The sequence below is a fragment of the Penaeus chinensis genome, chromosome 30 (genome assembly GCF_019202785.1).
Source record: "Penaeus chinensis breed Huanghai No. 1 chromosome 30, ASM1920278v2, whole genome shotgun sequence".
Taxonomy (NCBI): domain Eukaryota; kingdom Metazoa; phylum Arthropoda; class Malacostraca; order Decapoda; family Penaeidae; genus Penaeus; species Penaeus chinensis.
Genome location: NC_061848.1, coordinates 20,070,417 through 20,090,416, shown reverse-complemented (window position 1 = coordinate 20,090,416; position 20,000 = coordinate 20,070,417). Strand labels below are relative to the sequence as shown.

Here is a 20,000-nt window from a genome sequence, read left to right as displayed (position 1 = left end):
TCTACTTGAAATATTAGAGAGAAAGAGAGAGAGAGCCAGAAAAGAGAGAATGAGAGAGAGGAGAGAGAGGGAAACAAAGAGAGAGAGACAGACAGACAGAGAGAGAGAGAGAGAGAGAGAGAGAGAGAGATAAATCAGGGAACAAATAATTAAACAAGGATATAAATAACAGTTTCAATTAAATGGATAAAGGTTATCTGAATTTTCATTTGAAATATGAAAGAGAAAGAGAGAGAGAGAGAGAGAGAGAGAGAGAGAGAGAGAGAGAGAGAGAGAGAGAGAGAGAAAGAGAGAGAGAGAGAGAGAGAGAGCAACAAACATTTTTTTTTTTTTTTTTTTTAAGAGAGAGAGAGAGAGAGAGAGACTTAAGAGAGACTTAAGCGAGGAACAAGAACTTTTTCAAAATCCACGAAGAAAAGTCGAAAAACAAAAAATTCAAAACCTTCAGGATCTTTGGTGGAAAACGAAAATCAAGAGAGGGAATAACGGACGATAAGAGATAGGAAAAGACAAAAGAAGAAATGGGATGATGGTGTTGAATATTGTAATGGGATTTAGAGTTTACGAGAAGTAAAAAAAAAAAAAAAGAAAGGCCGATAATGAAACTATTAGGGAAAAAATATAGTTGCCAGATAAATACGATAATGAAAGGAAGACCGGAAATGACAATAAGTAGGAACCTCTACCTCTCCCTGGGCACCAGAGAATAATGACAAGAGAGAGAGAGAGAGAGAGAGAGAGAGAGAGAGAGAGAGAGAGAGAGAGAGAGAGAGAGAGAGAGAGAGAGAGAGAGAGAGAGAGAGAGAGAGAGAGAGAGAGAGTCTTGATTCCATTTGTTACAATGGATATTCTTGGTGTGACATACTGTCTGTTTTATTTTGCTTCTCCTGCGTGCAAGGAATGGCCGGGGTTACCATCCACTGGCGGCGAGGGACACTGAGGGTAGAGGGGAGGGGAGAGATTGCTAGACGAGATCGCTACCGCTGCACCACACAGCACAAAGAAATGGAAAACAGAAAGGACGGTAAGCAGGAACCTTTACCCTCTAACCTCGCAGAGAAAACGAATAAAATACCAAAAAACACCAAAAAAAGAAATCGAAAAGTTAAATGTAGTTAAATTGAGAAGAAATAACGTTAATTGAATACATAAGGAAATAAAAAGAGTTAGTTCAGTTCAGTTGCGTGAATATAAGTTAGTTAAGTATATATATGGAAATAGATAATAATAGCCTCAACCAACAGGAAATTGCAAAGGTCACGACCCTGAGGTGAGGCAGATCTAGGGCTCTCAAAACAGGGCCTTAGTGTGCCTAAGGGACTGAAGAAGTGAGAACGACACAAGGGCTTTAGAACAGAGGTTGGCAATTGTAATCATGATAACAGTGATAATGATAATAATAATGATGATAGTAATGATTATAATTAACATGATAACAATGATAATGATGATAATGATAATATTAATATTAATAGTAGGTATAATGATAATAATAATAATTATTATTATAATAATGATGATAGTAATAATAACGATGATAATAATAATAATAATGATAATAATAATAATAATAATAATAATAATAATAATAATAATAATTATATCAACAATATTAATCATAATACAATAATAATAGCAATAATAATAATGAGAATAATAGTAAGGATAACAATAACAACAAAAATAATATGATAAAAATAATGATAATGATAATAATTATAATGATAATAATAATAATAAGGAAGATAATAATAATAATAGTAATAGTAATAATAGTAATGATGATGATGATGAGGAGGAGAAGGATAATAATAAGGATGATAATAATAATGATAAAGCTAAAGATAAAAATAATAATAGTAACAGTAATAGCAATAATAATAATAATAATAATAATAACAATAATAATAATAATAATAATAATGATAATAATAATAACAATAATAATAATAATGATAATAATAATAATAATAGTAGTAGTAATAATAATAATAATAATAATAATAATATTAATAATAATAACTATTATTATCAATGATAATAATGGTAATGATAAAAATAATAACGAAAATAAAAGTACATTTATTTTTCCTCACACCCTTAAGAGCAAATGTAGTTATTTCTGTTCGACAAGCAAAGTAGAACATTCTGCTTTCCTTTCTCGCGATCGACTCCAAATGTCTACAGTCTTGCCGGGAACATTTTTCTTGTGCCTGAAGGTGCTTGAAGATATGAACGTGTGGATAACGTTGCTTTTTAGTCGGGGATATAATGGCAGATATGAATTCAAAACTTATATTAGTGGTTCAGGTTTTCAGCTGTCGATTATTTGGAATAAGAGATATTATGTAGCATTTTGTATCACCAGTAGAGAAATTCTCCTAACTCGCAAAGGGAGAAAATATGGGTATTCTGGTAATTTTTAGAGGCTGCTGTCGTGATGATATTAGCAAAGAATAATTATTCTAATAATGACGATAATGATAATCATCATCATCAGCTCCAGTTCCCCTTTCCCCTCTCCACCCTCTCTCTCCTCTCTCCTCCCCATTCCCCGTCTTCCCTTCTAAACCGCCTCTGCCATTTCTAGTCCTCTCTCCCCTCCCAACTCCCTCTACCCTCAGTGTCCTCTCCCCTCTCCCCTCCCCACCCTGTCTGGCTCATCTCCCGTCCCCATAGCCTCTCCTCTCTGTCTCCGATCTCCCACCTCATTTCCCCTCCCCATCTTGCCTCCTTCCTTGTCTCTTCTCCCCATTCTCTCTCCACCCTCATACCCCCTCCCCACCCTGTCTCCTTCCTCATCCCCCTCCCCATACTCTCTCCTCTCCTATCTCCCATCTCCCTGCTCCAGCCTCCTCTGCTCTCCCCAGTCCTCTCTCCTCCCCCTTCTCCCCTTTCCCTCCGTCTCCCCTTCTACTCTCTCCGCACACCCATCATGGGAAGAAGAAAGAGATATTTTGCTATGATCTTTCTGAAAAGAGGGAGGTGAGCGCCTGTGCGTGCGTTGTGTCCTCAATACTGTTCAATGCGAGAGAGGCGTGTCTTTTGAGACCGGCGAGATCCGTGAGAGATTTCAACTCTTATTTCTTTTTAGTTTCTTCTGAGAATGGTTCGATGCTGCAGTTATTTCAGCAGCACTAGTGTTAGGCATTCAATGGGCAAATGTAAATAGATTTGTAAGACAGCTCCAGTTTGCGAGCCTAGAGACATTTGCAAATGTAAGAAACTTTGGTTGAATCCATTGGGCGCTCAGGCTTCGATGCAATCACAATTTACTTTAGAAATTCGTTCAACATGTGCACAGAAAAGTCAGTAAAAAATATACATATCGATAGATAGATGGACAGGGAAAAAGGTGGAAAGATAGATAGAGAGATAAATAGATGAACAGGTAAACATATAGATCAGTGGATAGATGGGCATTAAAAAGACAGGTAGATAGAAAGATGGACAGGTAAATAAATAGATGAATAAAACATATAAATATATACATCGATAGATAGATGGGCAGGTAAACAAATACGTAAATAGATAGACAGGTAAATGCACAGAAAGATAAATAGATGGATGCAATAACAGGCAGGCAGACGAACACACGTGTGCATTTGTCCGAAGTCTCTACACAGTTTCTACATTTGAAATCGTCTATGGAGATGTTTTAACGCACTCTTTCAGGTAGTTACGACTGGCTTATTCTAGTATGGTCGTTTTACTGAGGAAACCCGTTTTTGCGTTTCTTTCCGTGCATATAATGTCTTAGCGTGAGCAATAACACATCTGGCACTGAGTTCTAGGGTGTACACGATTTTGATGTTATATACCTTTGCATTAACTTGTCATATCATCAGTCAGTGCAGTTTGAAAATATACCGTTTATCAAACATATCACGGTTACTTATAATTACTTCATATTTAATAATAAAAATGGAATCTAATGATAAAAACCATAAAATTGGTAATTCTCACCGTAAAGACTGACGATGCAGATGGCAGCGAGCGAAAACGTCACAGCCTTGTGGGTGGTCTTGGCGCGCCACGAGATCAGGCGGGAGACCTTGTTTGGAAAAATGGCCATTTCTTGCGTGCCGCGTCTTTCTCTGGGGTCTCCTGTATTTACACATGTGGAGATTAGGTAATGGAGATTTGTGTTTTAAGCTTAACAATACAAGATAAGTCTAGGAACCATTAGCTGCCAGAAAAAAAAAAAAAAAAAATACACTGGCACTCTATACCAAGCTTCCACTGACTATTGGAAAACTAAAACCAACAGTCTTATTATTATTCTAAGGTTCACATGAGGAAATAATCAAATTTTACAGCATCTATGAAGGAGACTGAAGGAGTGCCTATTTAGTCCAGTTTCGTAGCAAGTTTCAAGAGCCTTTTGGATACGAAGGAATGGTCCATAAGATGCTTCATGACTTTTAAGAATTTAGGTTCTGGACAGGAGCACGCAGGTACATGACCGGTATGCACTGGATTAATTTCCAGCAAAATGACGGTTTTAATGAGGAACAGGGAGGAATTATTAAAAAGAAAAGTACGAAGAAAATGCCGAGTTGAAATCTCAGACACGGGAGGATCTATTAACTCAAAAAACAGAACCAATCTAAAAAAAAAAAAAAAACATCACATTCGAATCCATCACTTTCAAATCACCCAAAAAATCACCAATATCATTGACAATAAAATCAGCATTCCCCAACACCATACACAAACAGCCTCTGTACACTTATCCGACCTTTACTGCTATCAAGACTCACCAGAGACGCGCAAGGTCTTCAAGGGAAACCGAGCAGCAACAGGACCACGCAGTGAAGTGAGCAACACGGGAGACGAAGGAAGCGATCACAGTGAAATTAACAGGACAGAGTGGCTCTCGATAATCAAAGCTGAGGTGGCACTAAGCCTTGAACACCTGTTAAACGTGAATTGCTAATGGGATGCTAATCGTTTAATATCGCTTTTACGTCAAGGCCCCCATATTGAGCGTTAAAGGAACCGTCGTCTTTGTTCTGCTCTTATTCACACTGCCGATACTAACATCACTGATATTTCTGTTACTACTTTTATCATTACTGTTTTTTCCTCCTTCTTTTTCTAAGTTACTGGACTATTTCACGGTAGTACTTCCAAAGAAAATATTGACCAAAGGAAAATGCTAAACAAGTAAGGCTTTCATGCTGTAAGAATTTTGTATTGTTTCAAAAATTTATTTTTCCCGCAGCGTAAGAATGTCTACAAAAGTGTCTAATGTATTTTACGGAGGACAAGAGTGCACTGGTCTGAGAGAGAGAGAGAGAGAGAGAGAGAGAGAGAGAGAGAGAGAGAGAGAGAGAGAGAGAGAGAGAGAGAGAGAGAGAGAGAGAGAGAAAGAGAGAGAGAGACAGAGAGAAAGAGAGAGAGAGAGAGAGAGAGAGAGAGAGAGAGAGAGAGAGAGAGAGAGAGAGAGAGAGAGAGAGAGAGAGAGAGAGAGAGAGAGAGAGAGAGAGAGAGAGAGAGATTGAGATTGAATGAACCATTTTCAATAAAGACAACGAACGAGGAGAGGAGAAGAAAAAGGAGGAAAGGAGAGGAGAGGAAAGAAGCGGAAAGTAGAAAAGAGGAAATTAATATAAAGTAACGTAAAGGAAAGGAAAGGAAAAGAGTAGGAAGGAGAGAAGAGAAAAAAAGGAAAAAGAAAAGAAAAAAAGAAAAAAGAAAAGAAAAGAAAAGAAAACAGAAAAAAGCTTTAAAAAATAAGAGGAGAGACGAGCGGAGAGGGAAGGAATATATGTATCAGAGTATGTCTTACATATTCATGACACTTAGTATATTCACCTCTCCTTACCTGTAACAAACCATCTGGCATATGGTTCAATAACTGATATATTCGCAAATGATGAGAAATGGGAATAACGAAAGAATGAAAATGATTATGATGGTGATGACGATGGTGACGAGTGATAATGATAGTGGTGATGGTGGCTATGGTGATGATGATGAATGTTAAAAATGGTGGTGATGACGATGATGGTGACAGTAATGAATGGTGGTGATGGTAATGGTGATGGAGTTGGTAATGATAATGATAATGATGATGATAATAGTAGTGCAATGATATTAGTAGTAATAATGACAGTTGTAGCAACACCAGAGACGGCAGAAAGAGCACCATTATAACCGCTCTAAATTACTTTTCCCAATTACCTCGCACAATGAAAAAAGTACATTTAATTGCACTCAACGTGGGTGACCAGCTTAATCACCACTCATTTGTTATTCTGCAACAGCTGTTCAAGTCGCCTTTGCTGAGCCGTCTTTAGTGTCCGTTAAACCTTGCTATTCGAAAGGCGTCGTATCCTTAATATCCTCCTCTCTCTCAGTGACTGGTTTTATCCCTGCAGAAGCCTTATGCGTATCTAGTATAAGAAAAACAGTGTGGTTGTGGAAAAGGGGTGTATAATCTGTGTCTTTGTTCAAAGGGTGAGTATGAGGAAAAGAGTAACTTTTAAAGAAAGGCCGCGGTATTTTCAGAAAAGGACTGCGTGGCCCAGGTTTCCCGCTTCAGGAGAGGTCGTCTGCCAAGGTATCTTTACACAGGCATGACCTTTCTATCTTGGTGAAGACCCTACTTGGGACCTTCCGACCTAAATCCCGCCTCATCACTTTTATCCACTGCAAATATTCAGTATCTCTTTTATTTCTCTTTTTCTTGGTTTCGTTTTCGACCATCTTTTTTTTTTTTTTTTTTTTTTTTTTTTTACCATTGTTATTACAAAACCATTTTCAAAGATGTACTGAAATAACACTTAACCATGAAATATCGCACAAATTGCTGGAGGTCAAAAAATGCCACTGACGTCACCACGTGCTCTTATGGTAAACAATAAGGTCTCACGGTATGTTTGAATAACGTTTGTGCGTTTAGTAGGACACGAAAAGCACAACGAACGAAATCTAATCCTTGGTTTTCTCCAGACCAGGCGCTTTACATTCCGTTGCTTTCTGTAAATGAGGTTTTGTTAAAAAAAAAAAACCTAGTCCTTTTTTTCCGGGAGTTAAAAAAGAAAAAACTTGTCAGAAGTGCGAGAGTTGAAAAAGTGATCACATGTGTTTGATGAGACAAGTGCCGAGGCAAGGCGGACATTGCACGCTAATGATATGCATCTGTGACAGTCAGTCTGCTTGATTATCCTGTTGCTTATCTGGAATAAACCGAACCAGCGTCTCTCTATCTGTGTATCCATCTAGTTGTGTACACAGAGATAAAAAAAAATTTTCTCTCTCTCTCTCTCTCTCTCTCTCTCTCTCTCTCTCTCTCTCTCTCTCTCTCTCTCTCTCTCTCTCTCTCTCTCTCTCTCTCTCGCTCTCGCATGTTAATAATTTGATTCATATTTTAGAGATCAATCATGGTCTAATATGAAGGCTAGATTAAAATATTCTGTCTCATTGGTATTCAACACATTTTTCTTATGAAGGATGGGTACAACTGTTAATTTTCTTTATAACGAATTAAATTTTGGCACCTTATTTTTTATTTCAATAAACATAAACATATTAATTCACGCTCTATTACAACTTTGTCTCAGATGCCCGATAGCATCTGTGACCGCTTCCGTACACAGCGCTGCCAGACGTATCCTACTGCGGAAAACATATTTAGGAAAGGCCGAATGTTTTGGACATGGTCGCGAAAGGTTCAGGGAATATAGTTCAAAAAGTCTTCCATATATACTTGCGTGTTAGATGCAACTTGGTAGCCATGTTAGATTCAGCTTGGATATGTCGAGATGGTCATGAAGTCATAGAGGATATTCTGAAACTAAATAGAGTTAAAGGATAGACACCATTGCCATGTTGGTTATCAAGCAGTCATGGCTGGAATAAAAAAAAAAAAAAAAAAAAAAAAGCCAGAATTCCTACAAGGAGGGGCTAATATTAGCATGTCCTAAGAATTTTGAGAATTTGACATATACCTATCTAAGTGTTTTGTTAGAAGATTGCCGATCAGTCTTTCCAGATTATTGAGAGAAATTCCATGAACAGTATTTTTTTTTTATTATTCACATAATGAACGTCACTGTTTCACATACAGTATTCATTAAAATCCCTACCTGAAACCCCATTTGCTTCCAAGGCGATATCTGTCCCAATTGGTGAGGTGTACATATTCCCAAAAATACCGAACCTTGCTAAATCCTCCTGTACATCAAGGGTCCAGTGGAAATTACATTACTTGTTGGGAAATATGCCAAAACCACATTGTAAATAAGCCTTTATTCTGAATGATCTATAATAAAGCATCTTGCAAAGTGTCGATTTGTGACCTCGTGAATACTGTAAACAGAGAGGCCAAATGTTTCACCACCCTACAAAGCACTGCTTTCTTTAAGCCGTGCAAAAGCGTTGACTTAAGAACATTTTCCTGAATCTGGTTCCATGGAAGTTACTACTTGAAATGTGGATAAGCGTGTGCGTTGCTCTTATAAACTGTTATCACCATTTCTGTATCAGCCGCAAACCATAGAACGGGGGAAGAAATTTGTTTAGATTTGAAATACAATGCCCCCACCCCGTGGCTCGAACATCCGCGAGTGGTTTTCATCATCTGGACCTGTGCAATGGAGAAAATATGTATGTTCTTCAAATCTGCGGTCATTTTTTTACGTTTTTCCTGTCTGGTCCAACTTCGTATGACTCATATTGTGTGTCATGCTATTCTTTTAACCACACAAACTTTTCTCGCAGCATGATGTGAAGCTCTGTCAGGGTACAGCCAGATGTATGATACCTGGAATAATATGACAATTAAAAAAGTAAATATCAAGGTAAAAACTCTCTCTTGCCTTTATCTTTTGCGAGATATAACTTGATATATCATTTCCGACCGATAATGCTACACATCGACACACTCGATGTGCTCTGACAATGAACCATAAATTCAGGAAAGAACATGTAGGAACATAAGGAGAACATTCGAGACTCCTTTGTTGACAACTGAAAGGAAGTAAAAGGTGGATTAAAGGTTTCCGTCTTTTTTCGATTTTTTGAGCAAGCAACGCCTGCGTTTCACACTTTTATTTCTAACTTTTAAACCTCTATAACTCGATTTATTAAATTCCCGGAGTAAAACTTTCAGAAAGAGAAGATGTAGAATTTGACTGTTTTTTTCCCCCTTTTGTATTATTTCTTTTATGTTACCAATTTGCAAGATTGAGTAAACATTTATATCGAAGAATCTTGCAAAACATTAAATAAAATAAATAGAAATAGAACGCTCACATCGTAGTACATTTATTTCTGAATAAAATGAGACCTTTTCCACCTCAAAAGGTCTACACAGTTTAAGCACGCATGGAAATATTAGATATATAAAGATATTTTTTAATGAACATTAAACAGTTTTATTTTTATTGAAAATTCACTGGGCTTCATTCGGCATACGTCTTTTCATTACAGATTGGTGCGGTGAATAAATGCTTTTATTCATATTTGAATATGCAGAGCTCGTTTCCATGGCCTCGCCAATACCCTCACTTGCGTAATAATATGTAACTCAATCCTATAAAATGAACGCTCGGTTAGGGTGGTGATTGAGGCACCATAAAAATGAAACTCTTATATAGGTGCTCACACGTAATGGTGCCTCGTCTGATGCCTGTTAGGAGTTGGGGAAACTAGATTTGCAAACGCATGCATTCGTACATACACATTGCATTATCAATTTTTTCAAAAAAATTGTGTTATTTTGGGTTGCAGATCGAAGTTACCAAGTAATGAATAAAAAGACAATTCTTATAGAGTTATCTTGAAATTTTATTAAAAACCCCATAAATATGGCTTCGTCGTAGGTGAAATTTTGTAAGCTCTGCAGCTACACATAACATTTTTCAATGTAGGAAGTTTAGTTCCCTCGCATAATCGTTTTTCGAAAATATTGAACTTGGGGGATAATTATAATGATGGAAATTTCTTGAAGGGTGAAAGATATCCAAAATCTAATTTTCACATTTAACCTTTTTCCTTTTCTTTATACGATACGCTGTCCTTAAGGCATGGCTGAGGAGTAAATTTCCACTACTATATATACACTCACAGATCAGCTGCTTTTTCGAGAATGATAATTGAAAACAAAGAAACAACAGCTAATTTGCCTTCTACTTGGGTCAAGGACAAGCTGAATAAAGGTACAGCTCAGAATATCAACACAGGATAACCAGAGTCATTGTTTGAATCTACTAAAGGTCTGTGTGTGTGAGAGAGGGAGGCAAGCAGTTTGTGGAAAATCATGAAAAAGCATTAAATGTCGAAGAAAGTGAAGTCAGTGAAACTCTACACGAATTAACAGTAGTTCTATTCAAATGGGAGTACCGAGCACTCTGCATAACATTAAAACTGTAATGACTAAATAATTCCACAAGCAGATACACATATGTACAGCCAGAAAAATATCGTTACCTTTACTTGTGGTTAATGAAGAGCTGACCACTTCTCTGTTTACACCGTATTACGGTTCTAACAACCTTGCCTTGCTATTCGACACCATTTGCCATATTAGTTTGTGCAAAAGGACACAACATTTATTTTTCTGACTGTACCCTCGTGCAATGATGGACATGCATACCTTTGTTCCTTGTTCGCCTGGAAATAATTAGCGGGCACGTTAGCCATCTGTAGTTTCGCCTGATACCCAAACAGCCTCTCAAGCATCGGGCATCTCAAGCAATGATAATTCGGGGACGTTGCATGACGGTTTTGAAGCAGATTCTAGTTTAAAAGTTGGTGAAGAATATAGGCGTATATTATTTTCTTTGTATAATTCTTTAAGACTTCATAACTTCCCTGGGGTGTGTATTAAAAGTTATCCCTGTAGGTAAATGGGATACATAATTATTTTAAGAATATTTTTATATGAATGTTTCCTTGATTTTCTATAGATTCTACTCTTTGGACATTCAATATATTCAGACGATATAGATCACTGTTTTTTCTTCATAACTGATATAGAAAACATTCGTAGAATTGAAATCAAAATTTCAAATTAAATAAATGCAGTGAAAATAGTAATAATATTAATAGCAACAACAATAGCAATAGTAACATTATTAGTATATACCAATACTCAGTATTAGTAACAGTATTAGTAACACTATTAGTGATAGTAATAGTATTAGTATTAGTACTAGTATTAGTAAAAGTGTTAATAATATATATATGTGTGTGTGTGTGTGTGTGTGTGTGTGTGTGTGTGTGTGTGTGTGTGTTTAGATGTGGATATATATATATATATATGTGTGTGTGTGTGTGTGTGTGTGTATATATATATATATATTGTAAAGGGATTATATAACATATTTACCATTTTTGTGTAAATTATTTGTTAACTGCTATATCGGACCTTATCAACCCGATTTTTAAAGTACTTGTAAATATTAGTAAATATTTATACAGTGAAGTGTACATCTACAAGTATTATTTTTGTTTAATAGTAAGTTTCCTCGTATCCCCTTGTTGTAATGCGCATGCGCGTAGGTGTGCCTCACCTGGGTTTACTCTAGCATGTAATCGGTCACTTTGCCATACCACTTGTTCGTGTGAACACTGTGACCCTCGCCTCGTAAGTAGGAAAACCTTTTGAGTACGCTGATCCGTATAGCGTGGTATATCGTTGGTACTTTTATTCATTTTATTTACATTCATTTCTTGTTTCCAGTCTTTTTATGTACTTAACGAAGTTGCTGACGCCAGGCGCCACGATACTGTGTTCGCGTGCCCCCGAGATTAATCGGAGCAGCGCCAAGCTTGAACAAGCCCTGTGACACCTGGGCCGTTTGATACGCTTGCTTGGGACGTGGATATATATCTATTTTCTTGTTTAACAAATGTAAATATATATATGGTGATGGTTATGACATCTTTTAATACCCCCTTTTAATGAAAGTGAAAACATAATTAAGTGATGTGATTGATTATATGACGAAATGCACCAAGAGAAAGCAAAAGATCCTTTACAACTGGCGCAGTGAGTAGGATGGTGTCGTCATTGATCGTTACATTGCTGATTATATGTTCGCTTCGTTAATAGGGGTTTCTTATCTAAGAGTCTAATTCATTGTATATCTTTTAAGGAAATGACTTTCTGTCGTGGTGATGATACTGGTGAGTGCTTGTAAACCACGGGCATGCGCAGAAGGGAGGTGTAGGTGAGGCAAGTGATGTTTATCGTTAACTATAGTGACAGTGTATTTTCTCGTGTGTAAATGAGAGAATTGTTTTCGCTGTGTTTCCTATAGTTCGATGTTCGGAAGTCGTAATTCGCTTCCCGTACTAAGTTACGTGTAAGGGTCGAGTGACTGCTAAATACTCGTGCCTCGTAGCTGTGATTATCAGCCTTGTATTGTGCTGTGGATGTCACGTTTGGAGTTGTTCTCCTATTTATTTGTGGTATTTTATTAATAACGTTAATTGTTTGTTAAATTGTTATTCATTTAGTTTTGTTTGTTCGAAATTAACATGAAGTCAGTTACTGATACTTTGAGAGAAGCTCAGGCTCTCGGTTTGAATCCAGAAGCTGTAGAAAGATTACTAGAACAGGAGCAAGCAAGAGAGGAACGCGAGGAGCGAGCTTCTGAACGAGAGATGAAAAAAATAGAATTAGAATTAGCAGAGGCTGATAAGCGACGCTCTCACGAACTCGCTATGGCCCAGTTAGCATGTTCTAATGCCGAAAGTAAGAGTACGTCTCTTCAAATGTACGATAATTTAAGATTGCCTACCTTTCACGATAGTCAAGATGAAATAGATAGCTACTTGCAGAGATTTGAGCGGTTAGCTACTCTACATAAATGGGATAAACAAGATTATCACGTTTATTTAGGATCAGTTTTGAGAGGTCACGCATTGAAAGTATACGTATCGTTACCTGACGAGACGGTGAAAGACTATGAGAAGTTGAAGGAGGCTTTACTCAGAGCTTACTCAGTGGATGCCGATATGTATAGACGTTTGTTCGGGGAGAGTAAATGTGGGGAGAAAGAATCTTACATTCAAATGGTAGTTCGAATGGAGCAGTACTTAGACAGATGGATTTCGTTGAGTAATGTTGAAAAAGATTATCATTCACTTTTTGATTTTTTAGTCAGAGAACAGATTCTTAATAATTGCAGTGCTGATTTAAGGGTGTTCTTAAAAGAACATGATTACAATAGTGCTACCGAAATGGCAGAGGCTGCGGAAAGGTACAGGAGTGCGCATAATTTTCGCGGTCGATCGCAGAGGTTTTCTCAGCCAAATAAGACTGTAGCGAAGGATAATGTACCGATTTGCCATGGGTGTGGTAAGACTGGACACATTAGGCCTCAGTGTCCTGATAATCCTAGAAATTATAAGAAAATGAGCACTAGTAAAGTTAACTTTGTTTTTGAGTCTGAACTAAAACCAAACAGGTGTATAATTGATGATAATGGGTATGTTTTCAATAAACGAGCTGAGGTAATGTTAGATTCTGGTTGCTCTACAATAGTTGTGAAAGACAGTCTCGTTCCATCAAATTATAAATATGGGAAACTCGTTAAGGTATATGATTACTTGGGAATTTCTAATTATTTTCCTCAAATAAGGTGTTTTATCAAATCGAAGTTCTTTTCTGGCTGGGTTAATGCCATAGCAGCGCCTATAAAATTTGCAGATATATTAATTGGACTTTTTCCAGGTGTTAAAATCCCGCCTGAATCAAAACCTGATGAATCTTCTGCCAATCTTGATCTTGATCGTTTCGAATCGTCTGGAGATCATTTCCCCTCTCCTAAGTCTCCGAATCATTTGCCTAAGGTATGTAATGATGTCCATTCCAAATCGCTTGAGACTGTTATGAGAGTGGAGACTCGAGCAATGACGGAACGATCAGATGAACGTAAGCCTCTGAAGTGTCCCGCAGTGTCACAACTTGACATCGGTAAACTTAACGTCATTAATGCTCAGAACACATGTCCTACTTTAAAGTCAATTAGGGAAAAGGTAAAGACTGGAAAAATAGACCATGTTAAGAATAGAGCAGTGAAATATGAAATAATTAGAGGATTAATCTATAGAATCTGCTTAGATAGTAAAATCGATCATGAAAAGGATAGAAAACAACTGGTTGTTCCTGAGATTTACAGAAGTAAAATATTAAATCTTGCTCATGATTCATTGACAGCTGGCCACTTTTCACACAGGAAAACTAGCCATAAGATATTCCTTAAGTTTTTCTGGCCTGGAGCAGGAGCAGATATCAAGCGTTATTGTAGATCGTGTCACATCTGTCAAAAGTTTCGCACAAAGGCCGCGTTAAGAGGGTGCCGATGAAAACTGTTCCCGTCATTTCAGAGCCTTTTTCACGTGTCGCTATTGACCTTGTCGGTCCGATATCACCTTGCTCCGACCGCGGACACAGATACATTCTGACTATGATAGATTATGCTACGCGTTTCCCCGAAGCCGTCTGTCTGAAGAACATAGACACCGTGACTATCGCAGAGAGTTTAGTTGAGATTTTCTCTCGGGTTGGTATCCCAAAAGAAATCTTGTCGGATCGCGGAACTCAGTTTCGATCAGACCTAATGGCCGAGATTCATAGATTGCTGTCAGTTAAAGCTCTGTACACAACCCCGTATCATGCGAGTTGCAATGGCGCGGTTAAACGTCTGAATGCAGTCTTGAAAGCAATGATTAAAAAGTTGTGCTCTGACCATCCGCGAGACTGGGATAGGTATCTTCCCGCCGTTCTTTTCGCTTACAGGGAAATCCCGAACGATTCGCTGAAGTTTTCTCCATTTGAACTCCTTTATGGAAGAACAATTAGAGGTCCGCTTACCATTTTGCACGAACTTTGGTCTAATGACGAGATTGATAATGAAGTAAAGACTACATATCAATACGTAACCGAATTAAGATCCAGATTAGAGGAAACTGCAAAATTGGCTGTCTCCCAAGCCGAGATAAGCAGCAAGACTTATAAAAGCTATTATGACCTTAAATCTAGAAATCGCAAGTTAGAGGTGAATGATGAAGTGCTTGTCCTCTTGCCCACTGATCACAATAAAAGGATTATGCAATGGAAAGGCCCTTATCCAGTCATAGGCGTTAAAAATAATGGAGTAGATTATACCATCAAAGTGCGTGGAAAGAGTAAACTTTTTCACATAAATATGTTGAAGCGATACTTCCGTCGTGATGAAACTACTCCTGAGAAGAACAAAACTGTTAATGTATGCATTGTGGATGAAAATGATTGTGATAATGTAGATGAGACTATGTATCTGGAATTGACAAATGGTGCATCTTTAAATATAGGATGTGATTTGAGTGTTCGACAAAAGGATGCTGTAAGTGTTCTTATTTCTGAATTTCCTGATGTTTTCACCGACAAGCCAGGTCATACTAAGTCTATAGAACACGTAATCAATCTTGAGACCACTAACCCCGTTTGCAAGAAACCTTATCCTATACCCTATAATCTCATTGATGTCTTCAACAAGGAAGTTGACAAAATGCTTGAGCTAGGCATAATTGAGCCATCTGTATCACCTTATTGTTCACCGGTCGTTCTCGTAAGAAAGCGCGATCAAACTTACAGGTTCTGTATTGACTTCAGGAGCTTGAATGACATTACAACTTTTGATTGTGAACTCATGCCCACAACTGAAGAAGCTCTAGGTAATTTTGTAAATGAAAAATATTTTACCGAAATAGATCTTAAATTAGGCTACTGGCAGATTCCTCTATCTTTAGAATCTAAGAAATATACTGCTTTTTCCACAAACAGAGGACTCATGCAATTTGTAATGATGCCATTTGGACTCAAAACGGCTTGTGCAACATTTGTTAGACTTATGAGAAAAGTGATTTTTGGATTGAAGAATACAAATTGTTACTTTGACAACATTGTAATTCATAATTCTAATTGGTTTGATCATTTACAGGATTTGAGATGTTTGCTGAATAAATTACGGTTACATGGCTTAACGGCTGGTATAAGTAAGTGCTTCTTTGGGTACAATAGAATAAATTATCTTGGAGTTGTTCTCGGAGAAAATGTTATTAAGTAGACCGAATTAGAGCAATTGAGTTAATGCCTTTGCCAGTCACCAAAAAGGAGCTAAGATCTTTCATTGGAACAACTTCATACTATAGAAAATTCATACCAAAATTTGCTAACATTTGTGCTCCTATGAATGAACTATTGAAGAAGAATTCAAGTAATAAACTGAATTGGAAGAGTGAACAAGTTTCTAGCTTTCTAGAGTTAAAATCCAAGCTCTCGGATAAACCAATCTTGTGTCTTCCTGACTATTCGAAGACCTTTTTCTTACGGTGTGATGCTTCTGAGAATGGTATTGGGGCGGTCTTGCTTCAGGAACATAACGGAACAAAGATGCCTATAGCTTATGCTAGCCGAAAGCTACTCGATAGGGAAAAGAATTTTGCCACTATTGAAAAGGAATGTTTGTCAATCGTTTGGGCTATCAACAAGTTTAAAACTTACATCTATGGTAAGGAATTTGTGCTAGAAACTGACCAACAACCCTTAATATATCTCAAAAACATGAGAAATTCAAATGGAAAATTAATGAGATGGGCTCTAGCATTGCAAGGTTATTCATATAGAATACAATACATAAAAGGTAAAGAAAATGTAGGTGCGGACATTCTGAGTCGCTGTGTTTAGTAAATATGTTATATAAATGACACAAAATCAATAGATTTTATGCTTGGTTATGGGGCATTGTAAAGGGATTATATAACATATTTACCATTTTTGTGTAAATTATTTGTTAACTGCTATATCGGACCTTATCAACCCGATTTTTAAAGTAAATATTTATACAGTGAAGTGTACATCTACAAGTATTATTTTTGTTTAATAGTAAGTTTCCTCGTATCCCCTTGTTGTAATGCGCATGCGCGTAGGTGTGCCTCACCTGGGTTTACTCTAGCATGTAATCGGTCACTTTGCCATACCACTTGTTCGTGTGAACACTGTGACCCTCGCCTCGTAAGTAGGAAAACCTTTTGAGTACGCTGATCCGTATAGCGTGGTATATCGTTGGTACTTTTATTCATTTTATTTACATTAATTTCTTGTTTCCAGTCTTTTAATGTACTTAACGAAGTTGCTGACGCCAGGCGCCACGATACTGTGATTCGCGTGCCCCCGAGATTAATCGGAGCAGCGCCAAGCTTGAACAAGCCCTGTGACACCTGGGCCGTTTGATACGCTTGCTTGGGACGTGGATATATATTTATTTTTTTGGGGTTTAAAACAAATGAAAATTTATATTTTTTTGGTGATGGGTTATGCCCATCTTTTAATACCCCTTTTAAATTTGAAAGTGAAAAACATAATTAAGGATGTGATTGTTTTTTAAAACGAAATGCACCAAGGAAAGCAAAAGATCCTTTTACATATATATTTGTATATATAAAATTTTATATATATTGTTTTTTATATTTTGTAATATATTGTATATATAGGGTATATATATTTTGTATATTTTTATTGGTATATAATATGATTTATATATGTTAATAGTTATAATATGTATATATATATTAAAAATATTATATTAGATTAAGGGATTAAAATTATATTAATGAAATATGTATATTAAGGTGTTAAATAAAAATAAAAATATGTAAAAAAAAAATTAAAATAAAATAAAATAAAAATTAATAAAAAAAATGTTTTTTAAATAAAAATGAAAAAAGAAATTTTTTAATGTAATAATGATAATAAAAATGAAAATAAAATGTTTTAATATATTTATTATATAGAATAAGTAATAATATGTTTTTTAAAAATGTTTTTAAAATATTAAAAGAAAAGTAAAAATATAGAAATTATAAAAGAAAATTTGTAAAAAAGGGAAATTTAGTTTTTATGTTAATTTGGGAAAATTTTGTTAAATTGAAATTTTATAGGGTTAATTGGGGGTAATATTTAATTTATATATGTAAATAAAAAATTTTTATATTGTAAAAATTATTTTATAAAAAATGATAAAAAAAAATAAGTATTTTTGTTAAAATTGATATTTTATGTATTATAAGGTATATTTTATATTAAAAGTAAATATAATGATAAAGTAAATAAAAATTAATAAAAGTTTAAATGGAATTAGTATTTATAAAGGGTTTTATGGTAAAAATATTTTGGAAAAAAAGTTTTAAGAAAATATGTTTTATAGAAAAATATTTTACGACCCGTAAGTTTTTATTTTTGAAAGGTAAGAATGTTATGAGGGAATAAAAACTGAAGGCCAACATGGCTTTGAAAATAAATGGTTTGCTTCAATTTCAATTATTTTTTCAATATGGCCACCATTTTCCAATATGGCGGCCAACGCAAGCGCGGAAGGCCATGGGACTTCTGATATGTTGTTCAGGTCACACATCTCTACATTTGTGCCAAGTTTCAGCTCTTATCTAATTGCACTAAAACCCTTTATTTTTCCCTAACGCCCCTGGGGTAATATATAACATCTGTGACTTGGTTTTATGTTGATATTTCATCCCGAAGCGAATGTTTCCCGCCGGCTTTGCTCTCGTGGTGCTCATCGTCATAAATCACTGTTGTATGATTATGTCATGAATTATTATAAGAATTACTGTAAGATCAATTGTTGTAAGATGAATTTCTGTGATTGATTATTTTAAGATTCTGTAGTCGGAATTTCCTCGAGACTCTTTGTGTTCAAAATCCCATGCGTTGTTGTAAGTAGACTGTTAAATTCTTTGTGGTTGTTTAGAAATGTATGATTGCTTTTTATGTTTTTTTTTTTTTTTTTTTTTTTTTTTTTTTTTTTTTTTTTTTTTTTTTTTTTTTTTTTTTTACTGTGTGGCCACTACGCCGCGATGAAATATTAACCCCTTCGCCCTGTATTTATGTTCTGTCCCCTGTAGTTTTTGGTGAATTTTGTTACATACAGATGGCTCCACGTGTGCTCAGCCGGCAAGGAGTCTGTCAGTAAGCCCTTGTTACCGCTCCTGATTTCCCCATTCCTTGAATTGGCGAGAAACTTAATACCATTGCTATCGATACTGTTATTGTTGTTATTGATGTTATGATTATTAATTAGTCATTCAAATATTTTAGACAATGACATGATACAAAAGACCCTTTCTTAAAGTGAAAGAAAAGGGTAAACAGGTGAGATAGGTAGTTTCTAATAACTGGCTATTTGGTGATTAAGAACTTGTAGAGCCATCTATGTGTAAATACAACAAATAAACGTGTATTACAGTGGGCATGGCATGTATTCTTGCCACATGGGGCGAATGGGTTAAAGTCAGTCGAAGTAAAGCTAACACAAAATAGTTCTTTTGGTCTGGTACTGTACTCACTATTGTACACTTGTTTACCCTCCCTCTCCCCCTCCCCTTCCCCTACCCCCTAGCCCGTCACACACGTTACTTACAACGGTTGCACTTGTCTAACTCCCTCCCCCTTCCCCCACCCCCTCCCCCCTCCCACCCCGTCTTCAGGTACACTCCATACCTCACGCCATTCTGCAGAACACTGCACTGTAGTCTATGTGAATGTGAGGTACGTGTAAAAGTCTTCTTTGCTCTTCCTTTCCCTTATTTTTGTTATTGTGTGTTTTATCCTTTTTTTTTTTTTTTTTTTTTTTTTTGGCGATATAGTTTTGATTTAGAGAATAGCGGAAGTTATTGTGCTTTCAGGCAATATAAACATACATGCATATATACATGTATGTATACATGTATATATGCATATATATATATGTATATATATAAATGTATATATATGCATATATATACATATATATGTATGTATATATATTTGTATATATATGCATATATACACATACTTGTATATGTTTATATTGCCTGGAAGCACAATAACGAACATATGTATTTTTACATATACATATATTTGTATATGTATATGTATATGTACACACACACAAACACACACACACACACACAAACATATATATATATATATATATATATTT

The 20,000-nt window shown here is 36.0% G+C and overlaps 2 protein-coding genes across 5 annotated transcripts in view; one reads left to right on the top strand and one right to left on the bottom strand.

The window, feature by feature from the left end:
- Positions 1-4,897, bottom strand: part of LOC125041465 (galactoside 2-alpha-L-fucosyltransferase Sec1-like) — a 29,054-nt gene extending 24,157 nt beyond the window's left edge. For both annotated transcript variants that reach the window (XM_047636447.1, XM_047636448.1), the window contains exons 1-2: positions 4,764-4,897; positions 3,967-4,107 (exon numbers count right to left, since the gene is read on the bottom strand). In XM_047636447.1, coding sequence (XP_047492403.1) covers positions 3,967-4,075 — 109 coding nt within the window. In that variant the 5' untranslated portion in view covers positions 4,076-4,107; positions 4,764-4,897. The remainder of the gene's footprint in view (positions 1-3,966; positions 4,108-4,763) is intronic.
- Positions 4,898-6,331: 1,434 nt separating this feature from the next.
- The window catches only part of LOC125041545 (galactoside alpha-(1,2)-fucosyltransferase 2-like), a 33,376-nt gene continuing 19,707 nt past the window's right edge, over positions 6,332-20,000 (top strand). The window contains exon 1 of one of the 3 annotated variants that reach the window (XM_047636572.1): positions 6,332-6,465. Coding sequence is in view for 1 of the 3 variants with exons in the window: in XM_047636567.1 (XP_047492523.1) it covers positions 12,496-13,812 (1,317 nt within the window). In the remaining 2 variants the exon portion in view is untranslated. Of the gene's footprint in view, positions 6,466-11,893; positions 13,813-16,978; positions 17,018-20,000 lie in introns of those variants that run through there. The other 2 variants (XM_047636567.1, XM_047636570.1) reach the window with 2 other exon arrangements.